The 27,178-nt window shown below is 44.1% G+C and overlaps 1 protein-coding gene across 3 annotated transcripts in view; it reads right to left on the minus strand.

Annotated features, from left to right (window-relative positions):
* The window catches only part of CSK (C-terminal Src kinase), a 2,395,116-nt gene that overhangs the window by 70,063 nt on the left and 2,297,875 nt on the right, over positions 1-27,178 (minus strand). For all 3 annotated transcript variants that reach the window (XM_044077191.1, XM_044077192.1, XM_044077193.1), the window contains one exon: positions 5,739-5,825. In XM_044077191.1, the coding sequence (XP_043933126.1) occupies positions 5,739-5,825 (87 nt within the window). The remainder of the gene's footprint in view (positions 1-5,738; positions 5,826-27,178) is intronic.

A 27,178-nucleotide genomic window follows, 5' to 3' on the forward strand; every position in this document is an offset into this window, starting at 1 on the left:
AGGGGTAGTCTTGTCGGTACCAGCCGGCACAGACGCACTTGGTTTGTCAAGCTCACAGGTCGGTTCCGAACATGAAGCCGACGGCCTGACTGGTTTCAAAGATTTCACTGGCTGAAATGCTTTAGCCAGAGAATCCTGTTTTAATCCATGGTGGATAAGCTTGTTTTTCCGCTCCTGAAGGACCCTTGGACTAAAGGCATGACAAATAGCACTAGAGTCCTGCAGGTGCAGAACTCCCAAGCAATAAACACTAGTGTGCCCATCTATCAGAGACATCTTCTGACAGCATGAGTCATACTTTTTAAAACCAGAGGTTTTAACTTCCTTAGACATTTTAGTAAAAGTTAAACTACAACAGAAAAACTAAAAATTAATAAAGACCTTAAAGGAGAGCCTCTAACTTAAACAGCTATCCTTAAGGTGGGGGGAGGGGAAGAACTCTCTAAGTTAAACGAGTTCATGGAATAACAGAAGACCTAGCGGCTACGGAGCGATGGCCAACACAGCACAAAAGTAAAGCACAAGGACGAGATAAGAGAGTTTACAGTAAAAGAAACTTACAAAACTACTACCAAAGAAAAATTATATATAATTTTAAGCACAATATTTGAATTTAAGAGAGACAAAAAATTATACTAAGCCTGAGACATTATTGATCTCAACCTCGCAGCTAAAGCGGCAAATGAGATCTGGATAGCTGGCGCTGGGCATTCTGGAATAAGGGGTAGCCTTGAGCCAGTAAAGAGCTCTCGAGCTACAGTAAGTGGCCGAGTCGGAGCCGAGGATCGGCTCCAACCCCATCCAGCAAGAACGAAGGCAAGATTGGACAACTTAACATCATATGTTATTAACATCTGATGTCCACAGTTGTTAAAAAAAGAAGTTATGTACTTACCATCACATTCCATGTGTGTTGTCCATCTTGACACACGTGTCGGATCTGTCTCGACCTTTCCAAAGCTCAAGGTCTTTAGCAAAGCTCGTGGGTATCCTTCCCTACCCATAACGCAGTTCACTAACTTCCTCAGATCTTGTTTGCCCACCATGAAATCATACAATTTAGCAAAATGTCTCTTACATGGATCAATACCTGAAGTATATATGTACATAACTGGGGCAAAGGCAGCATTTCTGAGGCTATGGAGATCCATCAACCCAATAACTACTCGGTCTCCCAGGAGTATAGGCAGAGGGTATGTGCGGTGGGTTGCGAGAATAAAGGTTGAGATGGACAACATACATGGAAGGTTATGGTAAGTACATAACTTCTTTATGAGGTGTTGTCAATCTCTTCTGTATTTTCACTGATGGGACCACGTCCCAAGCAACCTGATTCTTGGGTGGCTCATGGGAGAATATTCCTCAGAACCATAGAACCAAAACAGGCTCTACTCCTGGAGGCCAAATCCAGTTTGTAACAAGTAATGAAGGTATGAGTTTTTGCCCATGTAGCTGCAGAACAGATATTATTCAAGGGTAACCTTACTTGGAAAGCTGCAGTTGTAGCTAACGACCTGGTGGAATGAGCTTTAACAGGGAAAGGAAAAGTTCTGTTCTTAGAGCTGTAGATGCAGGATATATATAAAAATGAGCCATCTAGATACGGTAACTTTTGAAACTGGTTGACCTTTTTTTTTAATCTCAGAGTAGGAAATAAAGAGCTGATCTGATTTCCTAAATTCTGAAGTTCTGTGCAAGTACAAACGTAATTGTCTATGCATGTCCAGAAGATGCAAAAAGTATTCACCTTTGTTTTGGTAGTTTGTGAAGAAAACTGGCAGCTCGATAGATTGGTTTAGGTTACTTTCTGACACAACCTTTGGAAAAAAGGAAGGATTAGTGCATAAAGAAACTCTGTCCTTATAAAAAAACAGGTATGGGGGCTTGATAAACAAGGCTTGCAACTCAAACTCTTCTAGCTGAAGTAACAGCCACTAAAAAGAGTGTTTTCCAAGATAGAAACTTTAAATCACATGTGGCCGAAGGTTCAAAGGGAGGACAAATAATGTTTGTCAATATGAAATTTAGATCCCGGGGAGGAGATGGATTTTTGTATGGGGGTCTTATCGCTGTTCCTTTCAAAAAGGCCATACAGAGCCTGTGCGACATGATCGTAGAACCATTTTCTCTCATATGAAAATTTGAAACTGTTGCCAGTTGAACTCTAATAGTAGAAGCAGCAGCTCCCTCCTGAAAAAGTTTCACTAGAAATTCCAGAATAAATAGAATGTATGGGCACAGAAAAGGGGTCTGATTATCATTCTCCCATATTACAAACCTATTCATTTACTCTTGCACAATCTTTGTGTAGAAAGGTTTATGGGAAGACAACAAAATATGTTTGACTGGGGAAGAAAGGAGGAGAAACCTGGCAATCAAGGGAATCGGAGCAGCCAAGATGTCAATTTGAGGCTGTGTAGGCTGGGATGCACCTTCCCTGACGGGAGAGTCAGGTCTTGAGCAGGGTCCAGAATCCATGGTTCGTCCACAAGATGAGTCTGAAGGAAGGGAAAACAGATTTGATGAGGTCAATAGGGGGCAACCAGGATTATCACAGTCTCCAACAGACCTATTTTCTGTACAAACTTGGGAATCTGGGTAATCTGGGGAAAGCATACAGGAGTCCCGGAGGCCAACTGTGAACAAGTGCATCCCATGGTGACTTCCCCATGGGATGGATCAGGCCAAGGTAGTTGCTGCATTTGGCACTGGTAGGTGATGCAAAGAGACTGCAGCAAGGCTAGTCCCATTTCCAAAAAATGTCTTCCACAGCTTTCTGATTGAGAGACCACTCGTGCGGCCATAATATGGCTCTGCTCAATTTGTCTGCAATCACACTGGATTTCCCCGGGATGCACGCTGCATTCAGAATATGGTTGGAGGCCGCTGCCCATTGCCAAACCCATAGAGTTTCTCAACAAAGGGGGTAAAATCTGGTTCCTCCTTGTTTGTTTATGTACCAACTATTGACATGTTGTCTAGCTAAATTGCTGTCGTTCCTAAAGGGAGAGTGTCTTGAAATGCTTGCAATGCCAACATCACTGCTCTCATCTCCTGCCAGATGCCTTGGACTGTATTCCCTAGATAATGACCCCCCCCTCCCCACCTGGAAGTGTCCGTGGTCACCGTGGCTTGTGGGTGAGGGGGGATGAAGGGTCTCCCTTGAGAAACTAAAGGAGAGTGAATCCACCACTGGAGATCCTTTTTGCAGGAGTTGGTTAATGAGGATCTTGTGCGACATTGGTAGTTCTAGGATTGACCATTGTGTGGAAAGTAACCACTGAAGTAACCTCATATGCAGACAAGCTAGGGGAAATAAGTACTATAGATGCTGCCATCTTCCCCAACACATGAAGAACAAGTTTTGCAGAGGCTCGTGTCTTCCTAATTAACAATTTCACATGAAGGCGGACATCATGAACTCTGTCATGAGGGAGTCTTGCTATTGGTCTAGTTATATTTATCTCTGCTCCTATAAATATTAAGTTTTGACATGGCTCTAGAGCAGATTTGTCGTAATTTATGGTAATGCCTAGGGAGGAACAAAGCTGAAGTGTATAGTCCCTGGCTTGTCGGGGCGGTTATGAGACAGTTGTCAGGATATGGAAACACCCAGAATCCTCAGAGCCGCCACTACTGCCATGCATTTCGTGAACACCCTGGGGGCTATAGTGAGAGCAAAGGGCAGAGCTCAAAATGGGAAGTGACAGGCTCCTAGCCGGAAGTGCAAGAACTTTCTGGATCACTTTGCCATACGAATGTGGTACTATGCATCCTGAAGGTCTACAGAGTACATCCAATTGTCTTTTTCCAGGAATGGAAGTATCGACTGCAGTGTTACCATCTGGAACTTGGTCTTTTTCACTTATCTGTTCAGTTTACTGTTATCCAAGATTGGTCTCCAGTCCTGTTTTCTTTGGAACTAAAAAGAATCCTGAGTAAGTTCCTGATCCTCTCTGGTCTGCAGGGACTTCTTGGATGACTTTTTCTTCGCAACTTTTGAATTTCTAATGTTGCTTGTTCCTTCTGACTGGGTGGAACATCTGGAACTGATTTGTTTATGGGAGTGGGGAAGGACAAGGGAATTATATATCCCCTGGATATTATGTCCTGCACCCATTTGTCTTTCATTATCTTTTGCCAGGTTTCAAGGTGCAGAGAACAATCACCCCGACTGCCTCCAGAAGCGAGCAATCAGGCACTCCTTCAGCAGCACTGGAAGGCAGACCGCCTTAGCTCTGAAGAACTCCCTAGACCTGACAAACAGGTTGTTGGAACTGGTGGAATCTCCAGAGCAGAGGACAGCAGCTCCAAAGCTGAGGTACAAGCCAAACTCATCCATGCAGAGGCCCCGAGAGGCAGAATCGGATTTGAAGAGATCTGAGCTGGCTCCAAGGACCTGTCCGGAGAGCGTCGGCTCCCAAAGGTTCCCTGCTCCAACTGGGCAAAAATGCTCAGGGTAGATATCTGATCGAAGGAATCAATGGGTCCTGGACCCAATATCACCACAAGCTGGATGCCAGAATCTCCCGGCTCTGAAATCACATGAGGGATCAGAGGAGGAGCAGGTGCCGACGGGGAACGTTGTATCAGATCCAACACCTGTGGGCTTGGATCCAAAAGTAACTTGGCCAAAGCAGGTGTCTTTAGGAGCCTCTGCACTACCCTATCCACATCTTCATCAGACAGACCCCTGGTTGACTGGGTAGAAAGTGTAGGAGACCTGGATTTAGTCAAGAATGGAGAAGGAAGCCAAGAAGTGATCGGCTCCAAGGAAGGAGATAGGCTCCAATATCGAAACTCTGAACGTAAGGAGGATTACGGCATTGAAGGTTCAGAAATAGTTGACTTTGAAGCTGGTGGCTCTTTCTGCTCCGATGAAGTCTTGGATCCTAAGGTCTCTGTCTGCTCCGAAAGTTCAGTTGGACAGGACAATTTCGGCTGTTTTGGTTTCGGAGCAAGAGATGGACATTTCCACACTTTTCGGACTTCTCCAATTTAGAAGAAGAAGCGGGGGAAACAGACTCAGAAAAGGGGGTTTTCAATACCCCTTCAAGATCAATTTGTTTTTATGCTCAATTAGCACGCTCTGATTAAAAGCATGGCAAAGAGAACAAGATTCCTGCATGTGAAGAGGCCCCAAACAGTACACACTGAGGGGCATCTTCTTGCCACATTGCTCTCATTTTTTAAAGCCAAGAGACTTTCCTTCTTTTTGAGACATGTTAATAAGAGCAATAAACAGTACACTCTCTAATTACAAAACTATACTGAGAAATAAAAGAAGAGGTAGAAGTTTTTTTTTTTTTTTTTAAGTTAAAGAGTAGGATGGGACATCCTCTAACTGAAACGGACATGAGCTAAACACCCTCTAACTAAAACAGACACCGACTAGGAAGATCCTTCTCACAGCATGGCAAACGAGATCTGAGGAAGTTAGGTAACTGCATTATGGGTAGGGAAGGATGCCCACCAACTTTCCTGAAGACCTCGAGCTTTTGGAAAGGCTGAGATGGATCCGACGCATTGGATCCGACCCCATCAGTGAGAATAAAGGTGATACTGACAACAACACATCTATGGTTATCAAGAGGGTAATGATTAGCTGTTGACTTTAGGCATTTACTCTGATCTTCAACAAGGCAACATTTCATCACAACAAGACGACTCCCCCTACATAATTCAGCAGTGACATAAATTATGCCTCTTGTAAGAAAACTCATGCAAACAATACTTACAATTCTTGGATAAGGCACTCGCCCAAAAGAGTAGATTTCCCACAAAAGGATTCCATAACTCCATACATCTGATTTTGTAGAAAACTTCTGAAAAATTAAAACAGAAAAAGGCTTTTAGTGCTACACAAAGTGATAAAGCAATTACTACGAAGTACCTAATGAACACAGCAAGTGTATTCACTGGAAATAATGTTCAACAATCATCTGGTACAAGTTGGCCATACAAATTTATCACAGCTCTATCATATCTTGACTATAACAGGAACACAATTACTCTAGTTATAACGCACTGAATTTTAACTGGGCTAAATTATGTAGTTCTGCTGATATAAACACATTACACTACTGCAGAAATCCTATTTTCTTTTCTTAAGTAGCTGTATATTTCATCCAAATCAAAGATGTTACTTAATCATGTATATGTACTATTTATTTTACATACAAACCTTCAAAACTAGACCAATTGCAATGTCTATCTTATCAGTTTTGCACAGTTAACCACTCATGCTACAGCTGATATTTAATTGTGCCCTTCCTCACTCTAGTGCAGTCGTTACTAAAGATACACAGCCACCTTAAAAGTCCAGAAATGTCCCAGTGTATCAGCTCACAAGTTTTTGACAAACTTTTCTCCAGAACCTACAATTTGCCTACTTTTCTTTTGTTTGCACCATATTTCCTTACGTACTCAAAGATCTCAATTATATCCAAACATATTTTCTCCCCAAAGAACACACAGTTATTTTTATTCTAATCACTCATCGCAAGTAAGACTGATCCTTCTGTTTTTCTTATTTTAAGATAATGCCCAGGTCACAAGTACAAATATAAAATGCAAGGACAGTGCACAGTAGACAATCAACAAGCAAGTTTTTGCATTAGGAAGAAGTAGGAATACTTAGAGGAAACTCAAAAAGACACGATAAAAACAGGAAAACACTACCCAAACAGTAAACAGAGATGAATAGCAAATTCTGAAACCCAGAGTTATGAGGCAGTGATACTAGCTGGTGTGTTGGCAAATCTCTTTTGTCAGACAGTACACTTCCATTCCTGCATGTTTTGCTAAGCAACACCTCTCCCCCACAACTCCCCAAAGCATTAAAAAGATAATTTAGTACAGTCTCCAAAAAGTACAGTTTTGTACCTACCATAAATGTAGATGCCCGATAGATATGCAACTGCAGTCCTTACATATGGGTTTGTCCTGCCTCAGGCAGCCCTCGGTCGGCCGGATTCCAAAGTCTGGGTCCGACGTCGGCTGATGTCGCCTCCTCCCCGACGTCATAGCGGCTGGGGTATAAAAGTATCAGCCGACGCCATCTTCCTCAGTGTTTCTTGCCCCAGATGCCAGGTGCCCTCCAAGGAAGGCTAAAATTAGAACTGGATTAAAAAATTCCAGACATACACAATAACAATAAACAGATACACCATAACAGATATCCCCAGCTAAGTATAAAAGGAGGAAAGTGGACCCAATGCACAGAGGGGAAGGAGGGAGGGAAAACCTGAATGCAGTTGCATATCTATCGGACATCTACATTTATGGTAGGTACAAAACTGTACTATGTCCTTCAAGAATGCAACTGCAGTCCTTACATATGGGTTGAATACCATAGCCAAGCTGGGGGTGGTAGGCTCTAAGATACGGATGGTGTAGCTAAAATGCCTTGCAGGACTGCCGAAGCAAAGCTTGCTCGGGATATGGAATATAAAGGGAGGTTGTAGTGCTTGGAAAATGTATGCACGGAGCTCCATGTAGCAGCTTCTAGAAAGTCCTTTGTAGCCACCCCTCTTAGGAAGGCTGTGGAGGTGGCTGTAGCTCTGGTGGAGTGTGGTCTGACACACACCCTTTCCATGGTAGGAATAACAAAACCTGATGCAATGTCCAATCCATTTTGAAATTGTTTGCTTGGAAATTGCTTTTCCTTGTACTCCAGGAGCGTAAGCTACAAATAGTTGGTCAGACTTTCTGTTGGTCTTTGTTCTGTCCAAGTAGTAGCGTAGTTGTCTGTGAATGTCCAAAGTGTGCAGTAGCTTTTCCCCTTTATTTTGAGGATTGGGGAAGAAAGTAGGCAGGTGAATTGCTTGATTTAGAGACACCCTGGAAATCACTTTTGGCATAAAAGAAGGATTGGTTCTTAAAGAAACCCTGTCCTGATGAAAAATGAGGAATGTAGGTACTGCCATGTGGGCCTGTATCTCTGAAACTCTCCTTGCTGAGGTTATTGCTAACAGGAAAATTGTTTTCCAGGAAAGAAATTGCAATTCTGCAGATGCTGCTGGCTCAAAGGAAGGAAGAGTTAATTTTTCCAACACGAAATTGAGGTCCCATGCAGGCACTGGTGGTTTTCTGGGAGGTTTGATATTCTTTACCGCTCTTAGAAATTGTCTTGGCAAAGGATGTGAGAACACAGGAGGATCGGTGTTGTATCTTGCTGAAATTGCTGAAGCGTGTATTTTTATGGAAGAATAGGAAAGTCCATTATGCAGCATGTCCGCCAAGTATTCAAATATCTGTGGAATGTTCATTACTGATGCATCCTGTCCCCTGTTGGTATTCCAGATGCTGAATCTCTTCCATTTGGCTGAATAAGCTTTTCTGGTGGAAGGTCTGCGTGCTTCTAATAATATCTGTTGAACTTCCTTGGAGAAAGAGATATGTGGAGAAATCATGGGACCCTCCAAGCTGTCAGCCGCAGAGTTTGCAGGTTTGGATGAACCGTCCTGTAATTGTGCTGAGTCAAGAGTGGAGACCATAGAGGCAGGGTCCACGGTTTGGTGCAAGTTATGCTCCTTAGCAGAGGATACCAGTGCTGACTTGGCCAATCTGGAGCTATTAAGATGCCTTTCGGTTGCTCTGCTTTGATCTTCAGTAACACCTTGGTCATCAATGGTAGAGGTGGGAATGCATAGATTGTTAGAGAGTTCCAGCTGAATGAGAGAGCATCTATTCTCCAGGCTTGTGGATGATGTGACCTCGTGTAGAACTTTTTCAGATGATGATTGAGGTGGGAGGCAAAGAGGTCTACGTCCAGCCTCCCCCATGCAGAAGTTATTTGTGCAAAAATGTCTGGATGCAACATCCATTTGTGCGGATCCAGGATGTTTCTGCTTAAGACTGTCCGCTATAACATTGTCCCTGCCCGGATTACACTGGGATTGTAGCTGTATGTTCAGTTTCAGGGATTTTTCCCAAAGAGTCATTGTTAAGTCTGCAAAGGGGGTAAGAATGAGTACCTCCCTGCTTGTTTATGTACCACATAACAGTGGTGTTGTCTGTCTATTAGTAGATGACCTTGCTGAAGATATTTTCCGAGGGCCTCGATTGCATGCATTACTGCTAACATTTCTTTTTGATTGATGTGCAGATGTATTTCCTGGGGAGTCCATTGCCCTTGAATACATCTGCCCTCCATGTGCGCCCCCCATCCATGGTCTGAGGCGTCTGTTGTAACGGTTTGGCTTGTTTGAGGCTTGTTGAAATGCATACCTTTGTTTAAATGACTTGCTTGGGCCCACCACAAGAATTCCCTTTGTACACATGGGATGAGTGGGATAATTGCTTCTAAGTTGTGGCTGTGTTGAGACCATAAGCTTTTTAAAACTACGTAAAAAGTGCACCAAACAACCAAAACACAAAATTATGCAGCAGAAATCAGGTCCTCAGCTCGAACAGGGTGAAAGTAGTCAGTATCTTCCAAAAATTGTAGGAACTCCAAAATCAGTAATAACACAAGTTTATTGCCACGACACAATACACTCCATAAATCAGTAATGGTTAAGCGCTTTCATCTGAATCCCTCAGACTTCTTCAGAACCAAGATTATCACTTAAGACACCCCTTATATACTTAATTAAGCGCCAAAAAATCATATTAAATTACTGAATAAATTCTTAAAGAAACATTTTATTATATATATATATATTGTTAAAAAATCTTAAAAAACTTGATAAAACATATAGATTCCTTGTAATGCATATAAAAAAAATGGTATTACAATACTATATATTAATGCCCTAGTTAGGTATTATTACTGTGCATACAATATACAAAAATCCTAAAAACTGAATACAATATATAATATACAATGTAGTCTAGTGTATAAATAAATCCCTAAATGAAGTTTAGGTATGGCAATAATCCTTATGAATTATTGTCAGTTGATCAATATTTGTCAGTATGTATAAACATCTATAAAAATTATATTGATTTTATAAAATTTAATGATAATTTATAAATTTTTAAAATTTTATATTTTATGTAATTTTATAACAGTTTGTGTCTCATCCCCGGTCCAAAAGTAAAAAAGGTTTAATACTGATGTAATCATTTAGACCGGGGGGAGTTGTTGCATCACAAAAAATTTGCCATTCACTTTCTTTATATGATAAATAAGTTTTCCAGTTGCCACCATATACAGACAATTCAACCTGGTCAATTATTGTGAATTTAAATGTATGGTCCTCACCCTTATCCAACACATGCCTACTAAGTGCGTTTTTAGTGTCTTTTTTCTTGATTCTGTGCAAATGTTCATAAACCCTTGTTTTGAGTTTCCTCTCTGTCTTGCCTACGTAGTAGGCAGGGCAGATGGTACAAGTGGCAAGGTACACTACCCTCTGACTATTGCAGTTCCCTTTGATACTCCAACATCGGGTGTTCAGTAAATTGTCTAATTTGACACTACTGTTTTCGTTAATGTTGTTGCACTGATTACAACAACCACACTTTTTTGTTCCACTCCGATTTTTACTATACTTAATTCTGGAACCAACCTCTAATAACTTTTTCAAGTTGGGGGCAGTCTTACATACACATGTGGGCTTATACCCTATATACGATGTAATATTGTCAGATGTATTTAACAATTCCCAGTGTCTGTTTAAAATTTCCTTCACCAGGTTAGTATATGGGTTGAACATAATTACACAAACTATTGTATTGAAACCTGAATTCATCTTCTTGTTTATCACTAAGGGTTCTCCTAACAAGGGTCTATATTTCATGTCCCAATTGTTTTTAACAAGGCGGGCCACCTTCTCCACCATTCTTCTTGGATAGTTTCTTTCCAAAAACATTCGGGAGATGCCATCTATTTCTTTTTCCATAATGTCTTTTGTGGATGACATCCTCGCTGCCCGAATACATTGTCCCTTAAGGACATTTTTAAAAATATGTTGGGGGTGACAACTGCCAAATTCAATGTAATTGTTTGAAAAGGTAGATTTTCTAAATATCTTTGAGAAATCCTTCAGAAGATGTACTAATAAAAGTGTCTAAATAGGCAATACCTAATTTTTCTTTCTTGAATGTAAATCTTAAAAAATCGGTGCTGGAATTTATGTAATCAATAAATCTCATGATGTCATCAGTCAATGAATATATCATCCAAATATCTGGAATAAAGGGAAATATTTTTGAAAAATTCACTTGAAAAAAGAAATTGATTTTCCCATTCAAGCATAACCAGGTTGGCGAAAATGGGGGCACAAGATGCCCCCATAGCCACCCCCCTGGTTTGCCTGAAATATTCTCCTTCGAATTGAATATAATTATAGTCAAGTATTAACAGTCAAGTATTAACCCCATCATGTCCAGGATTAAGCTTTTTAGGTACCATTGTAGTTTTCTCATATGTAGTCTTGCCAGTGGAATTAGTAGAATGCAAGATGTCATGAAACCCAGGGCCTGCAGGATTTTCCTTGCAGTCATCTGGGTGAGCTTTGCTAGGCTTTTGAAGTAATGAGGTAGTTGTTCTTGCTTCTCTTCTGTGAGGTAAGCCATTTGAGATTCTGTGTCTAGTTTGGCTCCTAGAAAAGTTATTTGTTGGGATGGCAGTAGTCTTGATTTTTGTAAGTTGACTGTGTATCCCAAAGCCTGTAGTAAGTGAATGACATAATTCAAGTTTTTTGTCAAGGCTTGCTTGCAGTCTGCTTGTATAAGGCAGTCGTCCAGATAAGGGTATATTTGTATCCCCTGGAGTCTGCAATGTGCAATTACTGATGCCAGGCATTTCGTGAATACTCTGGGCACAGTAGATAAGCCAAAGGGCAATGCTGAGAATTGATAATGCTCTGACCCTGCAAGAAATCTGAGGTATCTTCTGCAACTGTGTCTGACTGGGACATGCAGGTATGCCTCCTTGAGGTCCAGAGTAACCAGCCAAGACCCCTTGCCCAGCATGGGAAGGAGTTGCTGTAGCGTCAGCATTTTGAATTTTGGTACAATGAGAAAAGTGTTTAGAGCAGACAAGTCCAGCATAGGTCTCCATTGCTTTTCTTTTCTTGGAACAAGGAACAGTCTTGAGTAAAATCCCTGGCCTTGTTCCTGAGGAGGAACCTTTTCTATTGCTTTGATTTGTTTCAGCTTTGAAATTTGTTTGAATGCCTCTGCCCTTGATTTTGTGGCAGGTTTGGCATGCCTTGTCTTGTTGGTAACGTATGGAAGTGGAACCTGTAGCCTTGGTCTATTATGTCCAGAATCCATTTGTCCTTTGTTAAAATGTGCCAGTTTTTTGAAAATAAGGATAATTTTCCGCCTAAAGGTGCTTCTCTTTGAGCCGTGGTCGGTGGTGTCAAAGGCAAGTCATTGTGATTGTCCCTGTGGGGCAGGGGAAGTCGCTGCGCCACCTCTCTGATTAGTCGGTTGCCATTGGCGTCCCCTGTAGGAGGCTCTGTATTGCCCTCTTCCTCGGGCACGCCTGTTTTTTCCCCTTTGAAATTTGTCAGTGTCCGGAAAGGACCAATTCTTAGAAGGCCAATTCCTGCTGAACCTAGGAGGCTGAACCTGGAGGAAATCCTTGACTGTTTGCACTGATTTAGCCTTTTCCTCAATTGATTTCAACACATCCTGAGCATTAGTACCAAATAGCTTGTGCTTTTCCAGAGGTGCATCTAGAAGCTTTGCTTTAACATGATCTGGTAATGGCTGTTCTTTTAACCATGCATGTCTACGTATGACGGCCCCTGTCATAGCTGCCCTACAGGAAGCTTACAATGCATCATATCCACACTGAAGAAAATGGTTGCTAACCTGCTGTGTGTTGTGAACCACATCCTGCAAGGCCTTCCTATCTAAAGGCTCAGGAGAGGCTAACTTTTTCTGCAAATCATCCATCAAGAAATCCTGATACTGAAACATATGAAAAAGGCAATTGAGGGCTCTCATAGCCAGTGTGGTTGAGGTATAAACTTTTTTGCCCCACCTCTCCAGGGACCGAGCTTCCCTGTCTGAGGGCAAGGGATTTTTGGCCGTGGATGTAGTCACCCCTTTGGGGCCCTGTGAAATAGTTTCTAGATCAACAGCATGGGCCTTAAAGAAATGTTTATGAGTTTCTGGAACCCTGTAGTATCTGTCCGGCTTGACAGGAGCAGGAGGGAGAGAATCAGGAGAAGCACTCGAATCTGAATACACATCATCCAGAACATCAAGCACTGGAGGGATAGCTAAAGGCCTGTGTTGTGGTAACTTGAGGAAGGTACGAAGCCGCTTCCTGGAATTGGAGTATTCCTGGCCTTGCCACTGAAAGTGCTCCCTCATGGAGGTGAAGAACTTCCCCAAAAGAAATATCCTCAGGAGGGGAGGCAGAGGGAATTGAATCCTCCACATCAGAATCCTCGTAGGCCTGGAAGGACTCTTCCTGGGTATCAGAGTGATCAGAGTCACCAGAGGCTTCATCTGAAGAAGGGGTATCAGTATGCTCAACCCTGGGCCTTTTATCAGAAGGTGGCTGAGATCCTCTTTCAGGATGGGCCTGTGAGCCTCTGATTAAGGAAATTAAGTCTGCAGCTAAGGACATGATTTGTTTATCAGAAGTGGGCTGTGGCAGAGCTTTAGGGGGGTGAGACTTAGCCTGGCTAGCAGCCTTAGCACGTGTGTAGGCCTTGATAGACATAGACATAGGGGGCCTAGCTGCCCCACGTGCTGGAGTAACCATGTCCACTGGTATGGTCTCCGGTAAATCTTGGGCTTCAGAATCTGGAGGAAAATCAACCACCGGCACCGGCTCCGGGGCCGGAGTGATTGGTAAAGTGGTGTCGTCGGTCCGGAGCAGTGGAAGAACCGCCTCAGAAGGGGCCGATGCACTCGCGGCAATTTTTGGCATCGAGTCGGTGGAAGTCGCGGGCCGAGGATGTCGGTCCCGGTCCTTCCGTTTTTTTGGAAATATGAGTTGTCGGTTGTTCCGACGGCATGGTATAGGAGAATTTGTCGCCGAAAAAGTCTTCAGCAAACTCTGCCCGGCGCCTGAGTGTGCGCTTATTGAAGCGAGCACAGGCGATACAGGCCGAGACGTCGTGGTCTGTGCCAAAGCAGGGGAGGCAGTAAGATTGGAAATCCTTATGAGGTATTTGTTTACCACAAGACAAACAGTTAACTTTTTCAGTTTTTTCTGACATTGGCTGAGGCAAGAAAAAGATCCCCAACGGGGTACTTAGCTTTTTTGATGACTTCGGATACGAAATACACAGGAGCTGACCGACTGGCACTTGCGAACTGCTTCTGCTTCGGGCACCGCGCGGCAAGAAAGACTGAGGAAGATGGCGTCGGCTGATACTTTTATACCCCAGCCGCTATGACGTCGGGGAGGAGGCGACATCAGCCGACGTCAGACCCAGACTTTGGAATCCGGCCAACCGAGGGCTGCCTGAGGCAGGACAACCCATATGTAAGGACTGCAGTTGCATTCTTGAAGGACATCTGTATGCAGCACTACAAGTGTGAACTAATGAGATACATGGACAAGAGAATACAATGCGGAGAGTTCTTCTTCATTCAGATGTTTGCTACGGTGTCTCTCCAATGGCTGCAACTATCTAACTGTGTAGAAATACAGGTACAGAGTTCACTTGTCAAATGCAAAACTTGGGTGACATAACGTTATCTAGTGAGCCAGAAGTACCAAGAATGCCTTCAGAAGGACATTTGCATTAAGAAGACAGATGACTGACTAAAAAATGAAGTTATGTACTTACCATAACGTTCCATCTGAGTTGTTGCTCTTCATTTGTCTTCAACCTGTGGGTTACCGGATCCAGCATGGATCTGACTCTGCCACATATCCAGCATCTGATCCAAGCTCCAAGCTCCTCACCTACCCATAGCACCCCTGTTTCCTTCTTCCCTTCAGAGGGGTTTGCTGCCTAACCCAACACCTTGTTCCATGCTAAATGTCTCTATAAGCAAGAAAGGGAGAGTAAGAGGCACCCTAGTGGTGACCACATCCTCTACTCGCCAGACCACCACACAGTCTATGCAAGGCAGGAGGGAACGGTTGAAGACAAATGAAGAGCAACAAACACAGATGGAACATTATAGTGAGTACATAACTTCTTTATCTGAAGTTGTTGTCTTCATTTGGTCTTCAACGTGTGGGACAGAGTCCCCAGCTACTAAACACCTGGAAGACCCTCATGGAAGGATATTTTGGAGCACAGCAGAGCCAAAGGATGCCCCAACTTATAATGTGAGATGAATGTGTGTGATGAAGCCCAAGCAGCTGCAGTGCAGATGTCATCTAATGAAACTCTGGACCAAAAGGCCGCTAAAGTAATCATAGATCTAGTGGAATGTGCCTTCACATGACCTGGCGGGGATAAACCCCTAGCAGATTACACCAATGTAATACACTGGGAAATCCAACGGGCAATGGTGACGTTCGATACTTGTTTCCCCAAAAAGGGTTTAGAGTAGGAAATGAAGAGTTGGTCAGACTTACAAAAGGATTTAGTCCTGTGCAGATAAAAATGTTAATTGTCTGTGTACATCCAACAAATGCAATTTGTATTCTTTCTTATTTTGAAAATTTGGGAAAAAGACCAGAAGATTAATCACCTGATTAATACTGGACTCCGAAGCTACCTTAGGAAGAAAGGATGGATTAGTACACAAGTATACCCTATCCTTATGAAAAATCATATAAGGAGGTTTGACAGACAAAGCTTGAAGCTCCAAAACCCTCCTGTCAGAAGTAATAGCAACCAAGAAGGCGGTCTTCCAGGACAAAAACTGCAGGTCCACAGAGGCTGCAGGCTCAAAGTGGGCCGAAACTAGAGTTTGCATAAGATCCCATGGTGGCAGAGGATCCTTCACCGGGGGACAAAGAAGAAAGGTGCCATTTAAGAAGGCTTTGCAAAGCTTAGAAGATGCTAAGGAAGCTATGTTATCACTTACATGAAAATTAGAAATCGCTGCTAATTGGACTTTGACCGTAGAAGAACTGGCACCTTGCTGAAAGATCCCTACCAAAAATTCTAAAAATGCAGAAACCAGGGCAGTGAAAGGATCTAGGGCACACTGCGAAGCCCCAATCGAAAAACATCTCCATTTGCTGGAGTACACCCTTCTGGTGGAAGACTTATGAGCCGCCACCAGGATCCTTTTGACAGGTGAAGATAAGCCGGGTGTCCTATCATGGGAACTGGAGCAGTCAAGCAGTGAGCTTCAGACTGTCCAGGTCTGGATGGGGAATCCCTGAAGGATGAGAAATAAGATCTAGAACTGGATCCAACATACACTGTGGAGCCAGCAGGTGAGACCACATATGAACTAGACTTGGTGAGGCCAGAATGGGGCAATGAGGATAACTAAGCTCCCCATCCTGTGAGCTTTCTGAAGGAATTTTGGTATTAAGGGAAGAGGAGTATAAGCATATAGAAGGCCAGGGGGGCCAAGCATGAATCAGAGTGTCTCTGGAGGCTTCCCCCGGTGGGAGGTTCAGAGCGAAAAACTCGCTGCACTTCACATTGGAAGGAGAGGCAAATAGATCACAGCAAGGCTGACCTCACTTGAGAAAGATCTGTTTTGCTACTGAAGGATTCAGAGACCACTCATAAGGCATCAGAATAGACCTGCTGAGCCTGTCTGCCAGAATGTTGGACCTCCCCGGAATGTGCATTGCCACCAGTAAACAGCCGGTGGAGATTGCCTACTCACACACTCTCATGGCTTTGCAACATAAGGAATAAGATGGTTCCCCTCTACTTGTTGATGTACCAGACCACAGACATATTGCCCGTCTGGATAGCAATCATCCCTGGGGGAAGATGGGCATGGAAAGCTTGCAGTACTAGAAGCATCACCCTCATCTCCAGGAGGTTGATATGCAATTTTGTCTCACAGGTGGACCACATGCCTTGGACTGTCCTTCCCAAGCAGCGCCCCCCCCCCCCCACAGCAGGGAGGCATCCGTGGTCAACGTGGTCGAGAGGGAAGGTGGAAGAAAAGAGCAACCCCGAACAAGATCCAGAGAATGAATCCACCACAGAAGAGAGTTCCTGCACACCTGAGAGACTCAAATGTGGTGTGACAATGAGAGATCTAACATGGACCACTGAACCACAAGGGTCCACTGAAGAACCCACATGTGAAAATGCAACATGGGTAAAAGTTTGATCATGGCCTCCATGGACCCCAATGCCCTTGATACCATTTCCACTGTTGGTGACTGAGCTTGAAGAATACAAAGGACATGTAGCTTCAGAGACTGTATTCTCTCTGAGGTAAGAAAGACTTTGGTTTGAATCATGTCCAATCGAGCCCCAATGAAATCTAATACTTGAACCAGTGATGACTTGCTGAGATTGATGGTAATGCCCAACCACTGGGCTAAGAGAAGAAAGGAGTCCCTCGCTTGGCAGAGCTGATGCCTGGAAGAGGCAGCGAGGAGCCAATCATCCAGGTAGGGGAAGACCTGTATACCCTGGAGTCTCAGGTGAGATCCTACCACTGCCATCACTTTGGTGAACACCCTACGGGATGTGGTAAGACCAAAGGGGAGCACAACAAATGGTAATGACTGGCTCTCAGCCAGAAGCAGATAAACTCCAAGAGCGCTTGTCCATTTTGATGTGGTAGTATGCATCCTTCCACGCCAGAGATCTAATAAGATGCACCAAAGGACCCGCAGGAGAGGACACCCAGGAAGTAGAGGGTCCGGCGCCAAATGCCTCCAGGAACACCGATTCGTCTGGGTTAGGTTTTGGGCAGACCACCCCCCACGCTGGCGTAGGATTTCTATGATGTCTCCTAAGGAGACATCCTCGGGTGGATGACTGGGGGGGGGGGGGGGGACCTTCCACTTCCTCCAAATTGGTGTCTTCTGTGAGGGACTCTGGTAGGGATTCCAAGTGCCTCCTTTTGCATGCACGTTTGCGAGGAACCACCTCAGTGGGGGTTTCTGAGGAGGACTCACCAATGTTTCTCTGTTCCCAAGTGGGAGCACCATGGGGCAAACAGGCGGCAGGCTGTCCTTGAGATGGCAGGATGGCTGGGTCCGCGTTAGAAACACAGGGAGTTGAGGCAGAACTTGAAAACGAGATCATTAGATCGAAAGGACCCTCTCTCCACCACATCAAAGGCCGATGGAGAATGGACTTCATGAGACGGGACAATGGAAGGAGCTGTAAACCTCTGACCCAACGGGGGAGCCAGGGCCAAGCCTCCGAGCGTCGAGATTCTGAGGGGGAGGCTCTGCTCTGAAAAACTCGGAGCCGACACCATCCCCTCGGATCAGATGCTGAGCCTACGGCTCTAAGAGCTGGATGGATCTGAGCTAGTCAGATCCGACCTGCTAAAGGCCATGACCAGTGTCGAGGTACAACATACCATCGGAGCCGACCCCTCGACACCAAGTGTCCTGGGATCCAAGGGCAGTGAAACCAGAGATCGGAGAAGGAGTAATGGGGATGAATGCAGACTGCATGCCCCCTGCTCTGGAGGGAGAGGAGGCAGCTACGACTCCCATGTATATCGGAGTACGGACAAACTTTCACATCATCCTAGCCATCTTCACTTTGGAAAGACTGCGGGTAGTGCAGGAAGAGGAGGCCGCCGACACCAGCCTAGAGGGGCAGTGAGGGGAAGCCTGTGCCATCGGCTTGGTCCAAAGCTCCTCCTGCTCCAGACAGAATCGAAGGGAATGGAACCAAGGGGACTCCATCTTTGGAGCCAATCTTGTTTTTGCTCAAGGGTCTGCTGAGGACTAGCAACCCGGTGATTGCTTCCTGGCCCTGCCCTTGGACTTAGAGGATTTGTCTCCATCCCTGGACCTTTTGGTGGGAGGTTGAGTCCCAGAGGCCGGGGCAGAGATGGAAGCAGAAGCCGGGGCAGAAGAGGCCTGGGCCCCGGTGGCAGGCAGGGGAGAAGGCCCTTCAAAATTAACTTGTTCCTCCTGTCCATCAGTGCCCGGGGATTAAACCCGGCACAGATGGAACAGGAGGTCTCTAACTGAGCAGTCCCCGAGACATTCAATGCACATAGTGTGGCCATCAGCTGGAGAGAGCTTGTGGCCACACTTGGTGCATTTCCGGAAGCCTGGTTTGGGGGTTTCAGCCATACTCCCAACCAAAAGGCCCAACACACACTCATACACAGAGAGACCACACACACACACACACGTATGCTTAGAAGAAGAGAGTCTTTTTTTTTTTTTAAACCGACGCCGAAAGCGCAAGGGGAAGAGAAAATAGAAAAGGTTTAAGAAAAGGAGAGCCAAAAAAGTAGAAAAAGTCACTTACCCTAAAACTGTAGCCTAGAAAGTACAGTTTTGTACCTACCATAAATGTAGATGTCCGAGTGTATTCACTGTTGCAGTCATTACTCTTGGGGGGGTTATACTGCTGGCAGGCTACCCGCAGTCGGCCTGAATTCCAAAGTCCTGGTCCGGCGGCGGTTGCTGTCACCTCCTCCCTGACGTCAGTGTGCCAGGGGTATAAAAGATGCAGCCAATGCCATTTTCTTCAGTTTTTCTTGCCCCAGATGTCAGGTGCCCCCAAAAAGGTAGGCTAAAAAAATACTGATCATAAAAAAGCATGTACATAACCTTCATCTATAAGCAAATACACCACATAGGTTGTATAGAATAGAGAAGTACAGATAAGTCCCAGCAATGAAAAGGGAGATGGAGGGAGGGTAACCTGGACTGCAACAGTGAATACACTCAAACATCTACATTTATGGTAGGTACAAAACTGTACTATGTTCATCGTGTTTCACTGCTGCAGTCATTACTCTTGGGTTGAATCCCAAAGCTGAGGTAGGGTGGCTAGGCTATGAGGCCCTGCAGAACTGCAGTGGCAAAGCCTGCTCTGGATTTAGAGTAAAGAGGTAAGTGATAGCGCTTTGTAAAAGTGTGCACTGAAGTCCAGGTTGCAGCCTCCAAAATGTCCTTGGTTGGTACTCTTCTGAGGAAGGCTGCTGAAGTGGCTGCTGCTCTGGTAGAATGTGGCCTAATGCCCTTAGGCACTGATTTGCCATGTTGTGAATAGCAGAAACGAATGCAGTGGCCTATCCATTTTGAAATAGTCTGCTCTGAAACAGCCTTTCGTTGTGATCCTGCAGCATATGCCACTAAGAGTTGCTCAGTCTTTCTGAAAGATTTAGTTTTGTCCAAGTAAAAGTGTAGCTGTCTATGTATGTCCAATGAATGCAGAAGTCTCTCCCCCTTATTCTGCGCATTTGGATAAAAGGTAGGCAAATGTATGGTTTGGTTAAGAAACCACACTGGACACTACCTTAGGCATAAATGTTGGGTTTGTCCTTAGAGAAACCCTGTCCGGATGGAAAATAATAAAAGGTTCCACAGCCATTAGTGCCTGTAACTCTGAGACTCTTCTTGCTGAAGTAATTGCTAGGAGAAGAGCTGTTTTCCATGATAAATATTTTATCTCAGCTGTACTGGCTGGCTCAAAAGGAGGCAGTGTGAGTTTTTCCAAGACAAAATTGAGGTCCCATGCAGGTATTGGTGCTCTCCTTGGAGGTCTTATGTTTTTGGCCCCTCTGAGATACTGCCTTAGCAGTGGATGAGAAAAAATAGGTGGTTCCGTATTGTAGTGAGCTGAAATGGCAGAGGCATGTATCTTAATTAATGAGAAGGATAGACCTTTGTCTAGCATCTCAGTTAGATATTGTAAAATCTGTGGAATATTTGGTACAGGCATGTCAATTCCCTGTGCCTGGTTCCAAGCACAGAATCTCTTCCATTTTTCTGCATAAGATTTTCTGGTGCTGGGCCTCCTGGCCTCCAAAATAACATCCATAACTGCTTTAGAGAGCGGTGTGTTCTGAAAGTTTACATTATCCGCCATGCAGCCAGATTTAGGGTTCTGAGTTGGCTGTGTAGGATCTGATTGTTTTGTTGGGTCAGCAAATGAGGAATTTGAGGCAATGTCCAGGCTAGGCCTTGAGATAAGCTCTTTAGGATTGGGTACCAGTGCTGGCGTGGCCAGTCTGGGGCAATCAGGATACTTTTTGGCTTCTCTTGTCTGACCTTTAGGAGTACCTTGGGGAGGAGAGGCAGAGGAGTGAAGGCATATACTGTAAATGCTTTCCAGCTGAAAGAAAGGGTGCCCTTTTTCCATGCTTGTTTGTGATACATCCGAGTGCAGAATTTCTGTAGCTGGCAGTTGTGAGGGGAAGCAAATAGATCTATGTCTGGGCATCCCCATTTCTCTGTTATCATGCTGAAGATTTGTGGATCTAGTTTCCACTCGTGAGGATCCATGAGGTTTATGCTTAGTTCATCTGCCAAAGTATTTTTCTTTACTGGCAGGAATTGTGCTTGCAGGTGCACTTGATAAGTCAATGCTGTGTTCCACAAAGTCATGGTTTGTCTGCAGAGGGGGTAGGAATGTGTGCCTCCTTGCTTGTTTATGTACCACATGACTGTAGTATTGTCCATCTTTATCAACAGTTGTCCTGGATGAAGTAGGTCCTTGAAGGCTGTCAGGGCATTCTGTACAGCTAGTATCTCTTTTTGATTGATATGGAGATGCATTTGGCTTGTGAGCCATGTGCCCCAAATACATTTTCCTGCCATGGGTGCCCCCCAGCCATAGTCTGATGCATCTGTTGTTAGTGCCTGCCTGGCTGTGGGTAAAGTGAATGGCTGTCCCTTGTTGTGGTGACAGGCCTGAGCCCACCACTGAAACTCCTGTTGCAGGCAGGGAATGAGAGTAATTAATGTTTCCAGGCTGTGGCAATTTTGAGTCCAAACACTTTTTAGATACCACTGTAGTTTCCTCATATGCAGTCTTGCATATGGAATTAGTAGAATGCAGGAAGCCATGTAGCCCAGAGCCTGCAGAATTTTTCTTGCAGATAACCGGGTCTTTGTTGCCATGTTTTTGTAGTAAGAAGTCAGTTGCCTTTGTTTGCCTGGCGTGAGATAAGCCATCTGGGCAGCTGTATTTAAGCTTGCACCCAGGAATATTATCTCTTGAGAGGCTACTAGTTTTGATTTCTTTTCATTTACTGTGTACCCTAGGCAAATTAGTAATCTTTTTACGAACGCCAGATGCTTTAGTAGAATGTCTTTGGTCTCTGCTTGAATAAGGCCAGTCATCCAAGTAGGGATATATTTGAATTCCTCTTTGTCTGCAAAAAGCAATTACTGGTGCCAGGCATTTTGTGAAGACCCTGGGCGCAGTACATAAGGCAAAGGGCAGTGCAGAGAATCGGTAGTGCATTGTGCCAGATAAGAATCTGAGGTATCTTCTGCAAGATTGTCTGACTGGTACATGCAGGTATGCCTCTGAGGTCCAAAGGTACAAGCCAGGCCTTCGTGCCCAACATGGGCAGACGTTGCTGCAGAGTCAACATTTAGAATTTTGGAACGTCCAGAAAAGTATTTAGAATAGACAGGTACAGAACTGGTCTCTAGGCTTTGTCCTTTCTTGGCACTAAGAAAAGTCTTGAGTAAACTCCTTGTCCCTGCTCCTGTTGTGGCACTGGCTGAATAGCCCCCATGTCTATGAGAGATGAAATTTGTTTTTGTGCCTTTGCCCATTGATTGTGTGGCAGGTCTGGCATACCTTTTGCCTTTGGAAGGGTGTGAAAGTGGAATCTGTAGCCCTGAGAGACTATATTTAAGATCCATTTGTCCTGGGTGATCCTGTGCCAGTTTTGTGAAAAAAGTGCTAGCTTTCCCCCTAAGGGTGCTGCCAAAAGGTAAGTGCTTGGCATTGGCAGAGGGAAGTCATTGGGACTGTTTCCTATAATGCTGCGATTTGTCTTCTCCACTTTTGGAGGTAGAATCACCCCCATTGTTTGGGCCTGTATGAACCCTGGGGCTGTTGCCTGCCTCTAGGGTGTCTGAATCTTCCTCTTTGTGGCCTGTCTGATGCTGGAAAGGACCAATTCTTAGAAGGCCAGTTCCTGCTAAATCTGGGTGGTTGTAAGAAATCCTTTACTGTCTGCATAGATTTAGCTTTATCCTCCATTTTCTTTAACACCTATTCTGCCTTAACACCAAACAAAGTATCAAGCTGTAATGGAGCATTCAATAATTTTGCCTTAACATGATCAGGCAGATTCTGTTCTTTTAACCAAACATGCCTTCTAATAACAGAACCTGTAACAGCAGCCCTGCACGAGGGCTCCAGTGAATCATAACCCCATTGCAAAGTATGTTTTCCCACTTGTTCAGCTGCATGCAATAAATCCTGCAAATCTTTGTCCTCAGAACATTCAGAATTTGTCAACATTTTTTGTTTTAACAAAGACATTAAATATTGCTGATATTTGAGCATGTGAAATTGACAATTTAAAGCCCTTACAGCCAAGGTAGCAGAAGTGTAGACTTTTTTCCCCCATCTGTCCAGAGCCCTAGAATCTCTATCTGAGGGGACAGGGGGTTTAGCAGTAGCAGCCTTCACCCCTTTGGGACCCTGGGAGATAGTTTCTGGGTCTGCAGCAGGGTTTTTATATAGAAATGTATGGGTCTGCAGCAGGGTTTTTATATAGAAATGTATGGGAATTTGGGACCCTGTAGTATCTGTCCGGCTTAACAGGTGCAGGAGGTAACGAATCTGGAGACAGGCCGGACTCTGAAAATACATTATCTACTATGTCTAAAACAGGAGGAATTGCAAGAGGTCTGTGCTGAGGTAGTAAAAGAAAGTCTCTAAGCCTTTTCTTAGAATCTGAATAATCTTGGCTCTCCCAGTGGAAATGCTCCCTCATGGTATGCAGGGTTTCCCCAAAAGAATAATCCTCTGGAGGAGAGGCTGAAGGAACAGAATCTTCAGCATCAGAATCCTCATAGGGAAGAATAGAATATCCCTGTTCTGAAGAGGAATCAGAAGAAATGGAAACCTGATCAGAGGAATCATATTCAGTATGTTGCTTAGGCCTCTTATCAGGAGGGGGATGGGAACCCCTGATCAAAGTAATTAGGTCTTCGGCCATTTTGAGCATCTGTTTCTTAGGCATAGGAGTCTGTCCTGGAGAATGCTGTACTTGTTTCCTTGTCTTTAAAACTGTTTTAGACTTTGTCTTGGATGTTGAAGTAGGCTTGATGTAAAGTTGTGTAGGTCTGAAGACACCCTCAGAAGCCGATGCCTGCTCAGCGGCTCCGGACCCATCTGAGGGATTAGTTTCCATAGGGCCAATACCTTGAGTATCCAGAGGCCTAGATGTCGCCACGTGGGAGTCGGAAGCAGCCTGTGGCTCTGAGGTAGCGGGAGTCAGGGGCTGCGAAAGCGCCTCACTGAGCACCGGCGAACCGGCGACTGGCCTAGAAGAGGCTTCGTTGTCGATTTTGGACCTCGGATGCCTGTCCTTTTCTTTATCCTTGCGCTTTTTATGAATTCCGGTCGTCAGTTGTTCCGACGGCATTGTACAGTTAAACCTTCGGCCAAAGTAATGGAAAGCAAAATCGTACTGACGCTTAATTGTGCGTTGGTTAAATCTAGCACAAAACCGACAACTAGCTATGTTGTGGTCAGGGCCTAGGCAAGGAATACAGTAAGAATGAAAATCCTTATGAGGTATTTGCTTCCCACAAGAAATACAACTTTTAACTTTTGCTGACATCAGTCTGGAGCAAGAAAAAAGTTTCCCCAACGGGGTACTTAGCTTTATTGAAGACTTCGGATCTGAAATTCAATTTTGAAAATCTCAGGAGTCGGACGACCGGCAATTGCGAACTGCTTTTGCTTCGGGCACTGCGCGGCAAGAAAGACTGAAGAAAATGGCATTGGCTGCATCTTTTATACCTCTGGCGCACTGATGTCAGGGAAGAGGCGACAGCAACCGACGCCGGACCAGGACTTTGGAATTCAGGCTGACTGCGGGTAGCCTGCCAGCAGGATAACCAAAGAGTAATGACTGCAACAGTGAAACATGATGAACATCATGGATCGCGATGCCAACATCTGAACAGGGGAAGGAGACAGGGGCATTAAGGGTAGAGGAGGAGCTTGGAGCTCGGATCAGATGCTGGATATGCAACTAAGTCGGATCCGTGCTGGATCCGGTAACCCACACGCTGAAGACCAAATGAAGACCTCAACTTCATATCCAGTGTTCACACTGAAGCAGTCATCCCTGAACAATGATACAGGTGGAACAACAAGGCTGGCCACTGCATACAGATGTCAGACTATCAATCTCCAAAGAAAACTTTATATTCTATTCCAGCCACAACCAGTGAACCTTAGGATGATAAAGAAAATGAAACACTACAAAGATGTTCTGACCATGTTACTTAAAAAGAACTGTTACCAGAAGCTGAAAGACCTGCCAAGCAAATATCCACAGTGCCAGAACCTTCATCAAGTGAGGATCTGCTTCAAGAATAAATGGTAGACATCAGATGAAAAGAACAAGCATAAAAAAACTCCAACTTAAGGTCAGCACTCCATATGGAAATACTGACAAGTTCTGAATGTGAATCTTCTGCTGCAGGACTGAACTTTTAAGTCACCGCAGAGCCACTGATGTATTTCAATGGTTCACAAACGTTTGGCCACACCAGTAGGTGGGTTCAACTGACAGTATGCAACTTGTACCAGTTTTGTACAGGACTTGAATCTCTTAGAAAAAGTAAGAGGAAAAAATATAGAGAAGAAAACTTCCCTTAGCACCTGTCTGTCACAGTCTACCGCTGTCCGCTGTGTACTGTACCTCCCATTATCCTATGTGCTAACTGATGAGAAGCTGAGTAAATATATTTGCAGAGCTAATGTCTTAGCTGGCATGCAGTAATATACTAAGAAGTGAAAAGTGGAAGTCAACCGAGATAAGAGGTCTCAGCTGTGCCAACAGCATGCAATGTGTGACTGCTGGCCTCCAAGTCAATTAAATCCATTTTGCCTGCAGAACATTTTTGACAATTTGAAACATCCAGCAATGATCAGGTACTATAACCACAGAACCAACAATTTTAGTCATAATCAATGAAATAATCTACCAATGTTTTAAATAAATGTTTGCAGAATTATTAATTAATCTATTTATTTGTATCCAGAGGGTTAAGAAAAAAGTGATGTACTTACCATAACGTTCCATCTGTGTAGTCCATTTCATTCTTCCTCAACCGATGGGTTCAGATCCGATCTCTTGGATCTGACTTGGTTGTTGCTAAAGCTTGTGGCAACCAAAAACTCTCAAGTTTCCCCCTTACACATAATGCACAAACCCCAAGTTACCCCAGAATTTGTTTGATAATTTTTGCCAGAAAGGAAATATTTAGTACGCATAGATAAAGAACCTGAAAAATTGCATGCAGTTAAGACATAAAAAGATTGTATCTGGAGCTCGATATAAAGGACAGTGATGTCCCCTAAAAACTCATTCTTCCAGAAATTTACAAAGGAGGGGGGGTTGTGGGTGGGGAGGTGAGGAAGAATGAAAATGGACAACACAGATGTAATGTTATGGTAAGTACATAACTTCTTTATCTGATGTCAATTTTCATTCTATCCTCAGCTGATGGGACAGAGTCCCCAGCTACCTAAAATCCCAGATGGACTCAAGGAAGGATGTTCCCGAGCACAGTTGAATCAAATGATGTTCTAAACTCTGGACACCAGATCCAATTTTGAATGAGTAACAAAGGTATGGGGAGTAGCCCAAGTAGCTGCTGCACATGTGTGACCCAATGGATCTAGTTGAATGAGCTCATACTGGCTGTGGTACGGTAACCCTCAATTTTCTATAAATAAATGAGATACAATAAATTAGACATCTGGCTAAAGTTACTTTGACAACTGATTTTCCCAATTAGAAAGTCTGTAAAGGAAACAAGCAACTGGTCTGGTTTTCTTATGTCTTCTTTTCTATGGAAATAAAAATGTAATTGTCTGTGAACATCCAGTAAATGTAACATGCATTTGCTTTTGTAAATTTGGGGAAGAAAACTGACAAATGAATGGACTGATACATACTGGATTCTGGCACCACCTTGGGAGGAAAGGATGCACTGGTTCGTAATGCAACTCTATCCTTATGAAAAATCAAGTATGGAGGTTTTGAAGACAATGTTTGAATTTCTGAAATCAAAGGGTGAATGTATATGTGCCTGTAGTACCAGATTAAGGTCCCATGGGGGAGTAGAGTCTTTAAAATAAGGTCTTAAAAGTAGACTGCCTCACAAGAAAGCTCTACACAACTTATTAGAGGCTACTGAGGAACCCTCAAATCAGATGTGAATGTTTGA

This window comes from Protopterus annectens, chromosome 7.part0, assembly GCF_019279795.1.
Source record: "Protopterus annectens isolate FY-2018-M chromosome 7.part0, PAN1.0, whole genome shotgun sequence".
Lineage (NCBI taxonomy): Eukaryota > Metazoa > Chordata > Ceratodontiformes > Protopteridae > Protopterus > Protopterus annectens.